This window comes from Osmerus eperlanus, chromosome 23 (assembly GCF_963692335.1).
Source record: "Osmerus eperlanus chromosome 23, fOsmEpe2.1, whole genome shotgun sequence".
Taxonomy (NCBI): Eukaryota; Metazoa; Chordata; class Actinopteri; order Osmeriformes; family Osmeridae; genus Osmerus; species Osmerus eperlanus.
In genome coordinates, this window is record NC_085040.1 from 420,680 (window position 1) to 439,343 (window position 18,664).

The window sequence follows — 18,664 nt, forward strand, 5'->3', positions numbered from 1 at the left end:
AAACAGCAAAAGGAAAAAAAAATAGGGTTGATAAGGTTTCTTTATTAAAATATCAAAACATTCTCTCATTTCCATATCACATGTCATATTTGCAGAACATCACAAAACCAACTCCTCTACAAGTCATCAAGTATCTAAAGCAGATGATTCAATACTAACCTAGCAAAATACCGCTAACAAAAGGTTCGTACTCATGACCCAGAGCACTGCTCTAGTTTTGATGCAGGTCAGACCTAGACCAGCACACGGTTAGGCACAGACATCTTGTAGCGTACCTACAGACACGATCCAACACGTTCTACACGTCCCTGAGGAACAGCGCCACACACATCCTGGTGATGAACCATTCATCGTGTCGACATCACAGCGGGGGGCCGCGGTGACCGTGGTGACCGTGTCGCGTTGTCATGGCGACGACAGGAGGCAGCTACCGGATGGAGAGCATCATGACGAACTCTGGAATCCAAGAGAGGCGGTTAGAGAATCCAACCGAAATATTTGTTCAGCCTATCAAAACTTTTTTCCCCTGAATAGTTGTTCAACCTTTTTATCCAAAAGTATTTGTTCTACCTTCCCAATTTTTTAATAATTTTTCAACCTATGGAAACTTTCCCCCCCAAAAATGATTTCAACCTTTCTTAAATATTGTTTTTGTTTTATCCCCCCACACAAGTGTATTATATACACACAATATATTTCACGTTATTTGGAAACTTTTGACACCGTCCTCTCTCACCGTCAAAGTCCACGTCTCCATCCCCGTTGATGTCCATCTCCTTCAGGATCTCCTCCAGCTCGCCCTTCTTCAGCTTCTCCCCCAGCAGAGACTTCACCGCCTCCTTCATCTCATCCTGGGTGATCTTCCCGTCTCCGTCCGTGTCAAACTGAGAGGTGGAGGCAGGGAGGAGGAGGTGGAGGTGAGGGGAGGAGGAGGTGGAGAGGGGGTGGTGAGGGGAGGAGAGGGGAGGAAGAGGGGGTGGTGAGGGGAGGAGGAGGTGGTGAGGAGGAGGAGGGGAGAAGAACATACAGCCATGAACATTTTAACTCTCCTGAATCAGTCTCTCCTGGCCACCATAGTAAATCAGACTACCTTCCTAGTTTAAATAAAAGGTCCAATCGAAATAATCAATAGCTAAGCATCACCTGTTGGAAGGCAGATTTCAGCTCCTTGAGTCCCAACATGTCCACCGTCTCTGACATCATCCTGGGACCCATCAGCTCACAGAAGTCATCGAAGTCCATCAGACCGCCCACTGCAGACCACACAACCAATCAGCCGTCAGGATACGGGAAGGACGTGGATTAAGGGGCCAATCAGATGTCAAGATACTGACTGGCCTGGGCATGATCTGCACTCCTATTTCCAGTAATACCCAATTTATTACTGTCATGATCATTCCCTCCTAATCTGTACATCATCATCACAGAACTAACCTCCCTCTCTTCATCATCATCACAGAACTCCCCTCTCATCATCATCATCATCATCACAGAACTCCCCTCTCATCATCATCATCATCACAGAACTCCCCTCTCATCATCATCATCATCATCTTCACTCACTCCTCATCTTGATCTGCTGCACGATCTCCAGCAGTTCCATCTCTGTGGGCATGTACCCCATGGTCCTCATGCACTCTGCCACGTCCTTGTAGTTCATGTAGCCGTCCCCCTGCTCAAACAGCTTGAAGGCCTCCGCCAGCTCTGGGGTCAAAGGTCAAAGTTCAGGGGTCAGATCGAGACCCATGATGAGTGAAAAAGGGGGGTCAGAGGGGTGGAGCTAGATACATGTTTTACGTGACACGTTCTGAATCCCAGGTCGGGGGTTGAGGGTCTGAATCCCAGGTCAGGGGTTGAGGGTCTGAATCCCAGGTCAGGGGTTGAGGGTCTGAATCCCAGGTCAGGGGTTGAGGGTCTGAATCCCAGGTCAGGGGTTGAGGGTCTGAATCCCAGGTCAGGGGTTGAGGGTCTGAATCCCAGGTCAGGGGTTGAGGGTCTGAATCCCAGGTCAGGGGTTGAGGGTCTGAATCCCAGGTCAGGGGTTGAGGGTCTGAATCCCAGGTCAGGGGTTGAGGGTCTGAATCCCAGGTCAGGGGTTGAGGGTCTGAATCCCAGGTCAGGGGTTGAGGGTCTGAATCCCAGGTCAGGGGTTGAGGGTCTGAATCCCAGGTCAGGGGTTGAGGGTCTGAATCCCAGGTCAGGGGTTGAGGGTCTGAATCCCAGGTCAGGGGTTGAGGGTTGCAGTTACTCACCGTCCAACTCTGCCTGCGCCAGCTCCCTCTCCTGCAGACACAACAAGATGACAGGTGAGCAGGTGTCCCCCCCCCCTGCAGAGCAGGCCCATGTGGGGCCACTTCCTGATCACATGGGATTAGGAACCTCAAACGTCCTGTCTGACAACCAACCAGTGTCACTAAGACACTCACACAAAGCCAGATTCACTTCCCAAAACATGCAAATCAAATCAACACACACTACTAGTTACAACACAACCACATTTCTTACACTCTGGACCCTTGGATCGATTCATAAATAACCTCTGGCTAAATAAAACACAACTTCTCTTTCAAGTAGCTACTAACCATCTCATACCTGGATGATTTAGCCTAACGAGGTTTGGCACAGATCAGCAGGTCAGAAGCTAAGAATACAGCACGCCGAACAGGATTACTGGAACTACCTGCAGATGGACTTAGAGAGCGCTCTCTCTCTCCCTCTCAGCAGCTAAGCTACCTCCCGTGCAGGGATGTTTGACGTCTCTGGCATAGCTGCAATGGTCTCAGCAGTCTTGCGTTACATTTTATTGATTTATCAGACGCTTTCGTCCTTATTGAAATCACATGCCTACTGTCTGCCGTGCATGATGCTCAGGGGGGAAGGTTTCAGGTCAGAGGGGTGGAAGGGCAGCGTCGCCGTGACGATGCTCAGAAGGGTGAGGGGGCAGCATCGCCGTGACGATGGGCACGAAGGAGCAGCGCATGCACATGGCACGTGTTTAGTCTCCAGCGACACAGGAAGGTAATCCTACAAGACGACCGTGACCTCTCGTGAGTCAGGGTCAGAGGTCACTGCTGGTTTAATGTCTGAGCAAACGGGCAAGGAAATGCTGGCCAACAAACCCAAATAAAATACATCTCTAAAAACCACAATAGAATCTGGTCGTGCAAGAGAAATGCGAGAGAGGGAGACAGAAAGAGAGAGAGACAGAAAGAGAGAGAGACAGAGAGAATCGTACCGCTCCAAACACGGTGCTGAGCAGGCTGGTGTACACCTTGTTCATCTGGGTCTCGCTCGTCTTCTTGGCCTTCACCTTCTTGGGCGTCTCCGAGCTGGACGACGAGCCCTTCCGGGCCTTGGGGGCGCCATCTTTGCTGCGAGAGGAACACACGGCGAGGTCACAGGCTGCTTTTCTCACAAGCTCCCCCGGACCACAAACGTAAACAAGACGTTCTCTAGGCCAGTGGTTCTCAACCCTAACCATCAAGTACCTCCTGTCCTGCATGTTGTAGATGTTTCCCTGCTCCAACACACCTGATTCTAATGAAGGGTCGTTAACAGGCTTCTGCATAACTAGATAACGACCCTTCATTTGAATCAGGTGTGTTGGAACAGGGAAACATCTAAAACATGCAGGACAGGAGGTACTTGAGGACCAGGGTTGAGAACCACTGCTCTAGGCATTCCTTTGTTATCAGAACGTGTTACGTTCTACACCCTGGGTCACCGTTCCATATCTACACCCTAGGACACACCCGTACCCTACACAGGGGCAGCATTACAGCAATTACTGCTCCAGTGAGCTCCTTCTTTAATAAAGAACTTAAAATCCCTCTCAAGTGAGTGTGATGCTCATCCCCCGTGGTAGTGGGCACACTAGCGGTAGTGAGGAGGTGGAGGAGGAGGAGGAGGAGGTGGAGGTGGAGGAGGTGGAGGAAGACTCACCCGTCGGTGGAGGCAGCAGAGGAGGTGGAGGCAGTTTTGGACATGCTGGGGAAACAGACCTGGTGTTAGGAGCCACGCATACCCCATCACAAACTACCTTCTGACCTCGTCTACACCGCCCTACCTGCCCTCTACACCCTTCTACCCCACCCTACACCCTTCTACCCCACCCTACACCCTTCTACCCCACCCTACCTGCCCTCTACCCCACCCTACCTGCCCTCTACACCCTTCTACCCCACCCTACTTGCCCTCTACACCGCCCTACACACCCTTCTACCCCACCCTACCTGCCCTCTACACCCTTCTACCCCACCCTACTTGCCCTCTACACCGCCCTACACACCCTTCTACCCCACCCTACCTGCCCTCTACCCTACCCGCCCTCTACACCCTTCTACCCCACCTCTACCCCACCCTACCTGCCCTGTACACCACCCTACACCCCCCTATCTGCCGGGGAAGGGAGCATGAACGTTGTGATGTTAGGAACCACATGCACCGTCTGAGATTAATCTTCTGATATTTTACTGTGGCTGAATTTTCAGTACTTGGTGACAAAGTGGGGATACTATGCGGCCGTTACATAGCATGTATAGCCTTGAACGCACCCCCGTCACCCACCCCTGATCTGCCTCCCCTCTACATGGATGAGCCAAAACAACCCAGGTATGTGTCTTACCTTAGAAGTTCTCTCCTCGACAGCGCTCTACCGATTGAAGGAAGAGTGTCCCGTCTTCTCCTCCTCCGCTCCTGACGCGCATCATCCCTCGTTCAGTCGCTCCTCCCCTCCGTCAGAGGATTACCTGGCTAAATGTGTAGAGATTAAAGAGCAGGGTATCGTGTGAGCAGGTGTGACGGTGTCTCCCAGCGTGGTCATGACAGACTGGCTTATTAAGATCATGGTGATATACTGTGCGAGACTGTGTGTATATATTTATACATGCATGAATGTCCTGCTGTTTCTACTCAGTGCGTGTTAACAAAGCTGTAAAAACTAGGCCAACTAAATAAACATTCATGTATAAACACACAGTATAGGTACACGGTATATGAAAGCATCAAGGATAGCGCAGTAGATCGTTTAACTGTATGGGAAGAGCAAATTGCTCAACTTTCAGGTCATGTTCCCTGACAGCTCTAGTCGAGCAGGAAACAGATCTCGAGGCTGAGAATGTTACAGCGCCAGAACACTCAACACTTCCCACCAGTGGTTCAGAGAGGATATTGTCTTTGACACAGAAATCAGGGGAGAGCGCGAACGCAGTCCCCCACTACCAGAAATAATGCAGTCGAGATTCCCACATTTGGGGAATTCGCAATGGTCAGCACAGCCGAATGTGCAATGGCTGAGCCTCACACTGGGTGAACCACCTTTATGATCATGGTGTCTCCCCTGCCAGGTAAGTATGAGTTGTACACGGCCATCGTGCGAGGGTGATCACGGAGAATGCACTACACGGTGACGGTTACAGCTGCGACACCGGAGAGAGCACGCCTATATAAAAGAATGCTTCAAAAACAACTTCAATACAGAGAACGTAGCGGTAAAAAAAAGAGTGGTTGGTGTGTAAACGCACGTTGATACATCCGTGTTTTGATTTCCCAGAATTCAATGCTGTATCTGTCTAGTAGTAACCGTTACGTTTTGATAGAAACATTTCCATATTGGTTGTAAACTACCAGTTATACAACCTGGGGGACTGTCATTACCCTCCAAACACAATCGGCCTAAAGAAGAAATCCGAAACTAACTATGAAACCTTACATTCTTGTTTCTACAGTACAGTAGCTTACATTCACGAGGACTACAAGACAGTTCCACAAGCGTACACTAGAGGGCGCTAGCAGAACAGACAGGACGTAGTAACTAATTTTGCCTGTTGCCAAGTCAGTTATGGTTTTGGAACGTAACTCTGCATTTGCATGTTCCTAATCGTGACATTTGCGACTAAATATTAGGGCCAGAGTATTTGACTCGATACTATTCACGTGCTTGGTTGATCACTGAGAACGTTTTTTCTCCGGGATGGTGACAAACTCTTCCAGTTCCTAAAATGTTGCAACTGTACACAAACTGACCAACACTAAAGAAAAACAAGGATTGGGAGTTCACATATTTACTAAAACTATACAACGCTGCTGGCCGTAACTATGGTTTCGTATGCATAGCCTACAGGAAGCGACCGTTTTCCATTCAACACCGTTGTTTCCCCGGGAGGGGAGTGCACCGTTCCTGGAGGTACTGCAATACCAGGTCGATGCGTGGAGTGGACGGAGCAAGCCCCTATTCCATCTCCCTGTTCCAAAAATCAATTTAATATATGGTCCCCGGGTAGGGGACGTATCAGATATTAAACTGATAAGAACAGATACTACACTTGATCTTAGCCAAAAGGCCGAGAAGCGATACTGTACCATGAAAAATTGGATGGTGTCGTTCTCGAACATGTCAAACCTGCTCAGAGTTGTAGCAATATTTGATCAAAATATGAATTCAGAGTAGAAAGCATGACATGCATTAAACAGGATCGCCGCAACTCTCGAGTTCAGCAAAAGTTTAAAACTAACCATTTCGAACGCTGCAAACTATTATAAAGCACTTCCTGGTCACGTGATAATTGGTTCTCCAATGGAAAATGAACGGAAACAGTTTACTATATTAACACAAGTTGGAACAGAACATTTGTCCAAATGAATAGCTCAAATATGGTCGTGTTGAGTTCCTTCACATTACGGAATAACAAACTCACCAAACTCTGAAAGACTACATAGCTAACATAAACAAACCAAGACATCGCCTAAAGAGCTAGGCTACATATGGAACAATGTCGCCACGTAGTGGCAAAACCGATCACCATTTATTTGGTGAAATTCACCTCGTAGAAATTGCCTGGGTAGGCCTACGCGCTTGCAGCAGTTGGCATAGCATGCACAACCTAAGCTTTGACATTATGCGCAAAACTTGCACACAACATGCACTGTAGGCAACAGCATTCAGACCTTGGTTGATAGAAACTCAATTCTTCCTCTCACCATGTTCACGTCACATCTACGCCATTTGTTGTTGGTGCTGTTATTCAAGCTACAATACTTGACCTCGCCAACGACGAACTATTTAAAAACTGGCCAAACTTAGTCAAGCCCCCTTCTTGCTAAACTAAGTAGCTAAGTGTAACCTAGCTAGCACATCGTCAAGCAAACATAAGGCATTTTTACACAGCATAAAAGAAACCCGTAGGCTACTAACCAATGTTTCATAAAAGTTTCGATTAATTATCCGAGCTTCACAACGACGCGAAGTTTTCAGTCAGAATCCATTGAACGCTTGCAGATGCAACCGACAACTTTTGTCAATTATATCCATCGACACATTCCGTAAAATGGTCCTGCCGCTTATCACACGAAAACAATCTCGCATGTGGAAACTCAAATCGACTGGACATCTGCGTCGCTGTGAGGTTGAAGTTGAACTCTGAGGTGGATGTGAAGACTGACACACTTGGCAATTTCGTATGTAAATGAGGAAACTTGTCGGGTGGGAGGTGTGTTCACCTGGGCATGGTCAGAACACAGACCCCTTCATATTGTTGTCAGGGGAGATTTACTAAAGCACAGTGACTCAGGTAGCCTACATGCATGGAATCACGATAACTCATTTGGAATTTAAGTCTTAAGAATGTGTAAGGACTATTTATGTTAACAAGGCCACAGTGACTCCACACTGCGTTGATATTGAGTGAAACAAATTGTCTAGATGTGTTTCTTAGTAAAGATTATACAAACTTCAGAGTTCTCTGCCCGCGGAAGGGGAGGGTGAATACCGACTCTAGTACCTATCCTGTACCAGTCGGTATAAAGGGGACACAGGGCGGTATTTGTTCAGCGATGTAGGCTAGTCTAATGTAAACGGTTATTCATTTTTATCAGTTGTAGGGTCTATGTTGTGTGTAAAGGAGAGAGGCCAGAAATCTCTGCTCTGTATCGTTTTAGCTGTTCTAAGTGGCACGCACCCTTCGAAAATGTGAAATTGCAGCACACGCATTCAATGCCTACGTGACGTGGGTTTGGGCTTAAAAATGTTTGTTTAGTCAGCGATTATCAAACCAGTCCATTTCACTGGCTGCTGGCTGCACGAGGCACAGGTTGTAAACGTCACTGGGAAGGACGTGACAAGTTGTAGCCTCAATTCTATCTGGTGTTTTAAGCAGGACTTCGGAACCAGCATTCGATTTGCAGAGGATCCGTTTGTTATTTACCAAAACAGATGTTCTTCTGTGTCTCTTATTCCTCAAGAAAGCATTCTCTGCGTGTTTGTGATGCGCTATGTCATCTTTGACGGCGATAAAAGTTTATTGCGCTCCCTCCCAACGTGAAGTCCTCGCGGAACTCAGTGGGCGCGTGACATCAAGGTCTGTGTACGCCGGCCGAGTTTATGATACGCGACTAAACGTAAATTATTAGATTCGAAATGACCATTGGGCAACGGAGTTGCCAGTCGAAGGTTCAGGCGAGAGCTTTCCGCCGAGGATCACCATGACCTCGCGATGAAGAGGGGGACCCTCACCAAGAGCAAGATAACGGGTACGTTAAATGATCTTTAAGTTACTTTAATCACTTTTTATATGGTTGGTTTGATGTCGCTCTTTTGTTTTTGCACTCGATTGTACGCCTATGTGAAATCAGAATCTGGCTCCTGTTTTTTTTCTGTGTGTGTGTGTGTGTGTGTGTGTGTGTGGTTTCACACGCAGGAAATGTGGATAAAAGACAGGGACAGATTCGTTTTCCTGCACTTGTCAGTAGTGCACAGTAGTGCACGACTGCAAAGTCACACACTGCCCACACTAACCCGCTGACTTATTTGAATCCGCTTCAAATGTTGACAATCGTGTCAATCAAACGTGGCCACGACAATAAATCTGTTACCATAAAACACTAAACAGTTTCCGATAATTTGAGTATGCTACAATAAGCCTAAGAACATTTCAGTTTCAGTTTGAGTTTCTTGTGTGTTTTACTTGTTTAACACAGAGCGCGGTTTGCCCAGAGAGGCTGGGAGTATGAGGAGAGGAACCATGACAACGTTGGAGGACAGTTTCCCAACAGGTAACCAGCCCAACCACCGGCCTTCTGTAGAAATACGACACCAGTCAGTTCTCCGTTAAGAAGTCCATTGTTCCCGTATTTTGTAATGCAGTGCTTCATCTGCAAAAGTTGCAAAACTAGATTCCAGCACGGCACATTGGAATAGAATTCGACGAAGATTCCAAGTTCCAACCACAGAATTCTGAAGGGGATGATGGTTACATTTTTTCAGCTGGTTGAAGTTATGGCTGTGCTATACTGCCCAGATTCCACTCAGTCTCTGCTGTACAATATTATGAATTCTGTGCTTTCTCTTTGTATTGATATTTCATACAGGCTGATGTGTCCAGTTTAAACTTCCTGTTTAAATCATATGGGTTGATGTACTGAAGAAGTAAAGGGGTTTGAGTTTCATAGATATGAAGGATTTCTGCCAAACTATTGGTCTCCTGGACTTTGGTGTCTCAGAAATGAGGCCAGATTGGGTTACATTGCAATCTTGAAAAGTGTGTGTGTGTGCCTTACATTCTGCTTCTACAAGAAACGCTGAATGTTTTGATTTTGATGGCACACCCAGATATTGTTATGAAGTTCACGCCATGCCCTAGTATTCACTTACATTAATTCGTAGCCCCTGTCCCGGAGAGAGGGGAAGGGGGAGAGGTGGAGGGGGAGAAGAGCGAGCGGGGGAGGAAGAAGGGACGAGGTAGGGAGAAGGGACGAGGCAGGGAGAAGGGACGAGGCAGGGAGAAGGGACGAGGCAGGGAGAAGGGATGAGGCAGGGAGAAGGGACGAGGTAGGGAGAAGAGGGCAGAAAGGGGAAGGAGAGAGAGAAAAGGGGGGAGAGAGGTAGAGGGGGAAGAGGAGCAAGTGGGAGAGAGAGGGATTCATTTGAACTAGATTATACCTTGGACCTGAGAGAGCTGCTGTACAGTCATTGATTAATCTCAGTGTGTGACAATGTGAACAAACAACTTTGGCAAAAAGACTATGGATGTATTTACTCATTTAACCTCAAGCTAGAGGGAGTAACAGTCACTCCAAGGCCCATGTTTACCCTCATTTCGAACAAGTCTCAAACACAGTAAAAAAAATGTTTTCCTTAAATTTGCATTAGGATATATTGATCAGTTAGCAGGACATACGATTGTGTGAGATCACAACAAAGTCAAGTTACCTGTCCCCCAGATTGTTATGGATGATTATGATTGCGTAACTGTGGAATGTGGATTCAGAGTGTTTGACAACTATAGTGTTATGGTTTTATTGAGTCACCTGAGTTCCTCGCAGCCACCAGAGCCTAGTCTAGGCGCCTCTAACCCTTGTCATAAACATTAACTTGCTTGAGCTCATCCTTCACTTTAGTAGTGATTACCTGCTTGTCTCATCAGAAAGACTGTTCTAGAAGGGAAAGTGGTTCTATCAGAAAGACTTCTAGAATGGGAAGTGGAATCATCAGAAACACAGTTGTAGAGAGGGGTTCAAGTAGATGGATCAACTCAGTTGATCAGTTTACTCAAGGAAACATAGTTACTGACCAGCACACCAGTCCAAATGTGTTCCAAGCACTCACACCAATACACTGGAGTGGTGACCAAACTGTCATGTGACTTCCGGTCCCAGCTCTGCCCATGCTGATAGCCATGGTGGAGGGGCCGGACAGACTTCCTGTCGACGAGGGCAAACAGGAAGTGCTGAGGGGGAAACTCCGTGTCCTGGAGGCTGACAGCGCTGAAGTCATGGCCCTCTTTACGGTACCCTGACCATTGACCTCTGACCTCATATGCACCAACTGACTCAGTACCTTTGCAGCATACACATTCCTTATTTCTGACAGCCCAGCCAGCTTCTTAATTATGATTTTCTTTTTTATATGTTTTTGTACATCATCCTACTAAATTAGGATTTGATGAAATGTCAGTGTGCAGCACCGGAGGAATAACCGCTCCTTCTCCCCTTTGTTTAGGAGGTGTCAGCTCAGATCCTCTCCATCAACAGCGAAGAAAACATCATCTTCGTTACGTTCAAAACCTTTGAAGAAATATGGAAGTTCACCACTTATTTTACCATGGGTATGTGAGCATTTACTACTATCAGGATTAGAGTAAATAAAGCAAGAAGCCTCGCTTTCGGATAGTCTCAGATGAAACGGACTATGTTTCCTATGATCAGCTTGAATCCAAATCCATCCAACCTGTCGTTATAGTAGCTACAGTATACTAAATATCGCAGCTCCGCGATGTTCGTGTGTCGTGATGTTGTCACTCTGTGGTCCCTGGTGCCTTCAGGGTTCCTGGGTCCGTGCATGGAGAACCTGCTGCTGGACCAGGACTTCTGGCTGCGCTCGTTGGATCAGGAGGACCTGGGCATCGAGATCTCCATCCAGGAGGAGACCCTCAACCTCATGTACATAGGCTTACTCATGCAGGAGGGTAGGGTCCACACACACTCTTACTGTGTATACTATACACACACACACGCTGTGTACATCATATACACACATATTTACTGTTGATACTGTACACACAAACTCTCTCCCTTTCCCTCCTCCCTTCTCTTCCTCCTCCCTCTCCCTCCTCCCTCCCTCCCCTCTCTCCCTCCCTCTCCTCCCTCCTTCCCCTCTCCCTCCCCTCTCTCCCTCCCTCCCCTCCCTCCCCTCTCTCCCTCCCTCCCTCCCTGCCTCCCTCCCCTCTCCCTGCCTCCCTCCCCTCTCTCCCTCCCTCCCCTCCCTCCCCTCTCTCCCTCCCTCCCTGCCTCCCTCCCTCCCTCCCTGCCTCCCTCCCCAGGCTCCTTCTTTGCCAGCTGCAGCTCCCACCAGATGTTTGACAGCTCCACCTCCGGAGGCGACCTGTACCTGGAGCAGGGGGACATAGCCCAGTTCGAGCCCCCGTTCCTGGGCTCCGGCTGGACCGTGCTGTCCCTGGGGGACGGAGCCCGGGGCACCAAGCCCAGTCCGGCCCTGGAGCCTGTCGTCCCCTTCTACCAGTGGGTATCGGCTTCTGTCTCACAACTCCTCTCTCCGGCTCTCTCGTTCTCTCTCTTTCTCTCTGGCTCTCTCTCTGGCTCTCCCTCTCTTTCTCTATTTCTTTATTTTTCTTTCTTACTTCTCACTCTCTCTCTGTCTCCCTCTCTCTTTGTCTCTCTTCCTCTAACTTTGTCTCTCTCTTTCTCTCTCTTTCTGTCTCTCTCTCTTTCTCACTCTCTCTCTCGCTTAGGAAGTATTTTGTATTTACTTCCTTGTCTGTCAGTGCCTGGTCAGATGCTGAATGTGTCCAATGTGTCACCTGTCCCCCCAGGTGGTTCCTCAAGTCCTGTCCAGAGAACATCTTAGTCGGGAGCGGAAGGCCTGCCTGCGACTTCCCCCTCCAGTTCGGTGAGATTAGATCATCAATCTGATGCTCAGATTAGAATCCCCCATGCCTGATGGTTCTAGAATTCGAATTTGGAACGCAAAATTCCACACTCTGAATTCCACCCACAAAAACATGAATTCCAACGTTCTCCTTCTCTCTCCTCTCAGCCAGGGGCAGCTGTGTGGCCGCGGTCGCGTACGACGCAGAAGGCCCAGACGAGCTCAGCCTGGCGGCCGGCGATCGCATCATCATCGTGGGACTGCTGGTGTCCTGCTTTGATTGGTTCGCTGGCCAGCAGGAGGACACTGGGGAGGTGGGACTGGTCAGAACCTGCATGGTCAAACCCGACCAATCCACTTGTGAGTAAGTGTACAGTATATGTTGCTATGGTTTCAAAGTACAGGCGGTCAGGTGTTAAGTCTAAGATGACCCGTGTTGGTGTAAAGATGCGAATACGCTCTGTACAAAAACAATAGTGCACAGCCCAGAGATACTTGTGTACATATTTAACAGCCATATCAGTGTCATGTGACCAGTACAGGAAGTGATGGGGTCTGAAGTGGTGTCTCTCTCCGCAGGGCTCCCGAGGTCTTCCTGGGCCGGGAGGAGAGGGAGTTCCTCACCCTGGGAGAGGAGCGGCTCGTACCACACACCGTCGCCCTGCTGAAGAAGACCTCCCACAACAACGTGACCTCCGTCTACAAACTGGGTGAGACAGAACGCCGTCTCCGCGGACGACGAGGACGGCGTCTCCGCGGCGACGAGAGACGTGCAGCTTGGCTCGTTTTTTTATTTATTTTTATTGACGGACCGAATATTTTTTTTATCGTTGGTTTAACCGTTTGGTTGACTTCCAGATCTACTCGGTGAAGATGAATCTCCAAAGCAACCAGTTCAAAGTAAGCGCACACTGTTTGTCCTGTTGTGATATACTGTTTATGCCTCAGTGACACAAACCATATACCAGTTTCATCTAGTTTAGGATGACGATGTCTTCTGTTGACATGGGAACCTAAGAGAGACGCTCTCTCATTCTCTCTCCCTCCCTCTGATTATACCTCTCACCTGATCATTCCAGATGGCGGCATGGAGGCAGACGAACGGTCCGAGCTGAAGAAGAAGGTCGAGAGGATTCTCAGCGCGGCGAAGAAGGCCAAGGTTCCGCCTTCCGTCGTGACCTCGAACGGAACGCACGGCGCGGAGACCCGGGAGGTTCTAGAACCCGGCACCCCTCTGTTCTCCGCGCACCCGGTGGACGAGGCCAGCAACAGCAGCCAGAGCATCCTCTTCCTCCTGGCTTTCCTCGACGGCAGTGGCTTCAAACCAGAGTTTGGCGCCCTCTACAGCCTCGCCCCGGAACTGCTGGCGGCCACCTTCGAGGGCCAGTCGGACGATGACGAGCTGGTGGCGTACCTGGGCGTCGCCAGGGAAACGGCCAGGAAAAAGCGACTCTATTGGTCGCAAAGCCGGCTGTGCTTCTTCCTGGGGAAGCTGTGTGTTGGGAGGTTGAAGTTCTCTCAGGCTAGAGTTTACCTCGAGGAGGCGCTCTCCGTCCCCAGAGACGGCTTCACGGACATGCTGTTGCTAGCTAGTGTCTACGTCGGCCTAGCCGCCATATACCTCACGCAGAAAAACACAGAGAAGTACTTTGCCCTGTCTGAGCGCATCGCCGCCCTGCTCATGGGCTTCCCATGCTGCGTCTCCAGCTTGGAGAAGGATCCGGAAGTCCTCAGGTTCGTCTTGAAGAAGGCCGTGCTGGCTCACAACAAGATGGCCGAAGCCCGCGCCTGTTTCCTGTTGGCCAAGCTCCACTGGGGGCGCGGCGAGGGGGCGAGCGCGGCGCCGTTCGTGGAGAGGCTCCTGGTCCTCCAGGGGGAGCCCCCGGGGACGCCCAGCGTGAAGCCCAGCCACGGCTACCTGAGCCTGGGGAGGATTTACAGCGACCTCTCCCTCCCCCACCTCAGCGTGAGCTCCGCCTGGAGGGCCTGCCTGCACCCGTCGGCCCGGCTGGCTGACTGTCTCAGCGGCGTGGGGCTGGTCCTGGAGAACTCCTCCAGGCTCCACGGGATCAGGAAGCAGGAGGTGACGGTGCCGGCTCAAGTCGCTCCCTACCTGCTCCGGGCACTTTCTATCCCTGAGGAAGAAGGTGGAGGTGGAGGGAGGGACCAAGCGTTGATCCAGGCACTCACCCTCTGCCTCTCCCAGCTGTTCCAGATGCACGGCATGCTGGGAAAGGCGGTGAGCTCCATGCACGCGCTCATCGACCGAACCCCCTCCTCTTCCTCGCGCTCTGCGGTCAGCTCCACCGAGCTCAACAGCGCCCTCATCTGGCTGTCCTGGCTCCACATCAGCCAGGGCGAAGCGGGCGCCGCGTCCGACATCCTGGAGGCCGTCCTGGCCTCCTTGCCTGAGCTCTGCACCTCCCCCCAGGAGGGCCTGGTCCTCAACATGCTGGGCGTAGCCCTCCGGCGCTCCGGGGACCTCCGGGGGGCGGCAGAGAGCTACCGGGCAGCGGCCGCCGTTTGCGAGGAGTTCGAGGACGCGGCTAACTGGGCGGTGGCGCTGGCGAACCTGGGGCTGCTGTGCCTGAGGGCGGGAGCCCGGGGCCTGGCCGAGAGGAGGCTGGAGGAGGCTGTGCGGAGGTTCTCGGGGCTGGAGGGGGAGGGGCACGAGGGGAACTTTGTGCCCGTGCTGCTGGAGCTGGGGCAGATCTACGTGGAGAAGGGCCTGGAGGAGAGGGGGAAGATCTACTACGAGTGGGCCCTGCTGGTCGCCATGAAGTCCAATCACACAGAGAGTAAGTGTGGAACTACTTAAGTAGGTTGAGACTTCGATCAAGCCTTTTATTTTCATTTCGATGCTACTACCAGATTATGTGTTTAGCCTCAACCTAACGCCCGTGGTGACCAGTGACTTCAGGTGCATTTTTTTTGCCTGCCCTGGCAGGCCAGCTGAGCGCCACAAGGCGGCTGTGCCACCTGTATGGCTCGGTTTGCCCCGACGAGGCCCAGTGCATTATCTACAACGAGCACCAGCTGGGGCTGCTGCAAGGCCGGCGGGAGCGAGGCCGGGAGGGGGAAGTCCTGGAGGCCATCAGCCGCCTCTACCTCAGCCTGGGCACCGAGAGGTGGGGGGGAGGGGGGGGGGAGGGGGGGAGAGGGGGGGGCTCAAGGTGGTGTGTTTGATGGCTCTAGTGCACGTTGGATTTAAATCATGTTTTGTTTGTGTGGCTTTATTAGTGTGTCTGTCTCACTGTGTGTGTGTGTCTGTCTGTCTCACTGTGTGTGTGTCTGTCTGTCTCACTGTGTGTGTCTGTCTGTCTCTGTGTGTGTGTGTGTGTGTGTGTGTGACCCCGTCCTCCTGTGCACAGGGCGTACCGCTCCGCACTGGACTACACCAAGAGGAGTCTGGGTATCTGCATTGACCTGGGCCTCCGGGGGAAGGAGGCGTACGCCTGGCTGCAGGCCGGGAGGATCTACCTGCTGCTGGGGCAGGACGAGCTGGTGGACCTGTATGTGCAGGTACGCACCTACCTGCTGGGGGGGAGGAGCTAGTGGGGCTGTCACGGTGTTGTCGCGGTGTTGTCATGATGTTGTCACGGTGTTGTTGTGTGGTCTCCAGGTGGCCCAGGACGTGGGTCTGGGCACAGGAAACACCGTGTTCATCCTTGGGCTGCTGGAGGCTGCTGGAGACGTGTTCTTCAACGTGGGGAAGGAGCTGGACCGGGCCGTCTCCTTCTACAGGGTAAGAGGGACGCAGTGTGTTACCTCACCTTTCAGGATGTGTGTCATCTAAACTGTGTGTTTTTTTTCTTTCATGTGTGTTATCTAAACCCTGTGCGTGTGCGTGTTTGTGCGTGCGTGTGTGTGTGTGGTAGGACCGGGCGTTACCCATCGCTGTGAAGACGGGCAGCGTGGCGTCCAGACTGAGGCTGTGCAACAAGCTAGTGGAGCTTCTGCTCCGCCTGCAGCTGAGCGGGGAGGCGGTGGAGTTCGCTCAGACCGCCCTGCAGCTCAGCGTCTCTCTGGGTGGGTCACGGGTTCGATTCCCAGACGACCCGTCTGGGAATCGTCTCTGGGTGAATGGGTGGGGGGTAAGGGGTTCACTAGACACACACACACACCTGAGAAACACCAGGACTGCACTTGGAGTTTGGGTTCGATTCCCAGACAGTACATAGAGAATATCCGAGAAGCCACGACGCGTATGAACTGTGACTGTCATGCGGGACTGTTCTGTACTGGTTGAGCCGGCTTGAATCCCTGAGTGTTATATTGAGTAGTATGCTCTTGGCCACCAGGTGGCAGTCTTCCCCTCACTGGATAAGAGAGAAAAATAACACAAGTTCACTAGCATTGACAGGCAATAGGTGTTGAACCCAAACCCAACACTAAGATCTAACACCCAACTCCTCCTGGACTCTCTGCTGTCGTTGCCTTACATTTACATTTTACATTTAGTCATTTAGCAGACGCTCTTATCCAGAACGACTTACAGTAAGTACAGGGACATTCCCCCCCGAGGCAAGTAGGGTGAAGTGCCTTGCCCAAGGACACAACGTCATTTGACACGGCTGGGAATCGAACTGGCAACCTTCAGATTACTAGCCCGATCCCCTAACCGCTCAGCCACCTGATTCCCCATACCGCCTTACAAGCGACGATACAAACAAAATGGTGGTTTGTTTTGGTTTGTCACGGTACATTTCCACCCTGTAGGAGACCATCTGAACGAGAGGGTGGCCTACCACCGGCTGGCCTCCGTGTACCACAGCCTGAGCCAGTTTGAGCTGGCTGAACACTACTACCTGAAGGCCCTGTCCCTCTGCCCCACGCCCCTGCAGTTCGACGAGGAGACCCTGTACTATGTCAGAGTGTACCAGACACTGGGGGACATCATCTTCTACGACCTCAAGGTGAAAGACAAGACCGCTCTCGTGGAAGAAGGGAGAGAAAGAGAGAGAAGGGAGGGGGGGGGGGGTGAGAGTAGGAAAGAAAGAAGGGATAGAGGGAAGGGGAAAAAACTTGTGAAAGACTGCACTTGATGAAAGAAGGGAGAGGGAGAATTCTTGAGATAAATAATACATTATTTATCCCAGCTTTAGAATTCTGCATCTTCCAGCTCATATGGGAAGTTATTGTGCATTTTACAGCTGTGCTAAAGGATGGGTGACTGGATGTTCACGAACCAAGATGTCCCTTAACCCCCACAGACCCCACTCTGACCTCTGAACTTGTATTTGAACTTAAATGTATTCATTTAGCAGACGCTCTCTTCCAAACTCTCTCTCTCTCTCTCTCTCTCTCTCTCTCTCTCTCTCTCCGACTCCAGGACCCGTTTGATGCTGCGGGGTACTACCACTTGGCCTTAGCCGCCGCCATGGACCTGGGCAACAAGAAGTCGCAGCTGCAGCTCTGCACGCGATTGGCTACCATCTACCACAACTTTCTGGTGGACCGCGAGCTCTCTCTCTTCTTCTACCAGAAGGCCCGGGGGTTCGCTTCGGACCTCAACATCCGCCGCATCAACCTGGCGCCGGACCAGCAACAGAGAAGCGTTCCCCAGTACCAGTACCCCAGTAAGGCCAGCGGGCGCTAGGGAGGCAGGAGGAGCCCACCCAGACCAACACTCCGTGTTCTAGAGTGTTCCGGGAATCAGTTCCGTAATTCAGTTCCGGAGTCTGTGTGATGCAGCACTCCCAGCGTTTTGGAAGTCCGGTGTTCTAGAACGTTGCGGAGTCTGTGTGATGCAGGCTGTTGAGTTCTGGAGATCAGGAAAACGTCTGCAACGACTTGATCTGTGTTTTAATAATTGGACAATTCGTGGTGACTTGAGAGCACTGTAAATAGATTTTTAAACGATATGTTCGAAATGTATGAACGATGAATGAATCAGGTAGACTCAGTGTTTGTACTGGAAGGGGATGATTAATATAACCTGATTGAGGCAAAGGTCACAGGTCAAAGTGAAATGAGGGACTTTGTAACAGTGAAGAACTTCTTGACCTCATACCTGACCTTTAGAATAAATTGACACTAAATCAGTGTGACAACACGGAGTTGATGTATTACAAATATGTATTTTTATAATATTTGCTGGTTGCTTCTGTAATCTACAATCTGATGCTATTTTTATAATCTATGTTCTGAAAATAAATGACAAACAAACTATTTGCGTGTGAGTAGTTACAACTTTGACATTTTTAAGAGATCAGTGAAATCCGGTGACATCTTTTAGAAGTGAAGATATTAAAATCGAAGCCAACACCGGGAGCGCTTGTCTGT

At 50.5% G+C, this 18,664-nt stretch overlaps 2 protein-coding genes and 2 non-coding genes across 4 annotated transcripts; 1 reads left to right on the forward strand and 3 right to left on the reverse strand.

The window, feature by feature from the left end:
- Window positions 1-22: 22 nt before the first annotated feature.
- On the reverse strand, window positions 23-7,642 carry si:cabz01076231.1 (calcium-binding protein 2). Its single transcript, XM_062449383.1, has 9 exons — window positions 7,193-7,642; window positions 4,625-4,752; window positions 3,943-3,987; window positions 3,236-3,371; window positions 2,253-2,283; window positions 1,564-1,704; window positions 1,144-1,253; window positions 737-884; window positions 23-456 (listed from the first exon to the last, which is right to left on the reverse strand). Exons 3-9 carry the CDS (start codon window positions 3,984-3,986, stop codon window positions 428-430), a joined length of 639 nt encoding a protein of 212 aa, XP_062305367.1. The 5' UTR covers window position 3,987; window positions 4,625-4,752; window positions 7,193-7,642; the 3' UTR covers window positions 23-427.
- On the reverse strand, window positions 5,189-5,353 carry LOC134010162 (U1 spliceosomal RNA). Its single transcript, XR_009928312.1, has one exon. It is a non-coding gene; the product is annotated as a U1 spliceosomal RNA (small nuclear RNA).
- Window positions 6,163-6,353, reverse strand: LOC134010167 (U2 spliceosomal RNA). Its single transcript, XR_009928317.1, has one exon. It is a non-coding gene; the product is annotated as a U2 spliceosomal RNA (small nuclear RNA).
- Window positions 7,252-18,558, forward strand: LOC134009739 (SH3 domain and tetratricopeptide repeat-containing protein 1). Its single transcript, XM_062449370.1, has 17 exons — window positions 7,252-8,526; window positions 8,974-9,048; window positions 10,651-10,781; window positions 10,994-11,099; window positions 11,316-11,459; window positions 11,814-12,012; window positions 12,324-12,400; window positions 12,548-12,743; window positions 12,959-13,089; window positions 13,238-13,279; window positions 13,459-15,177; window positions 15,327-15,507; window positions 15,751-15,901; window positions 16,002-16,124; window positions 16,258-16,408; window positions 17,099-17,295; window positions 17,712-18,558. Exons 1-17 carry the CDS (start codon window positions 8,490-8,492, stop codon window positions 17,976-17,978), a joined length of 3,927 nt encoding a protein of 1,308 aa, XP_062305354.1. The 5' UTR covers window positions 7,252-8,489; the 3' UTR covers window positions 17,979-18,558.
- Window positions 18,559-18,664: the final 106 nt, after the last annotated feature.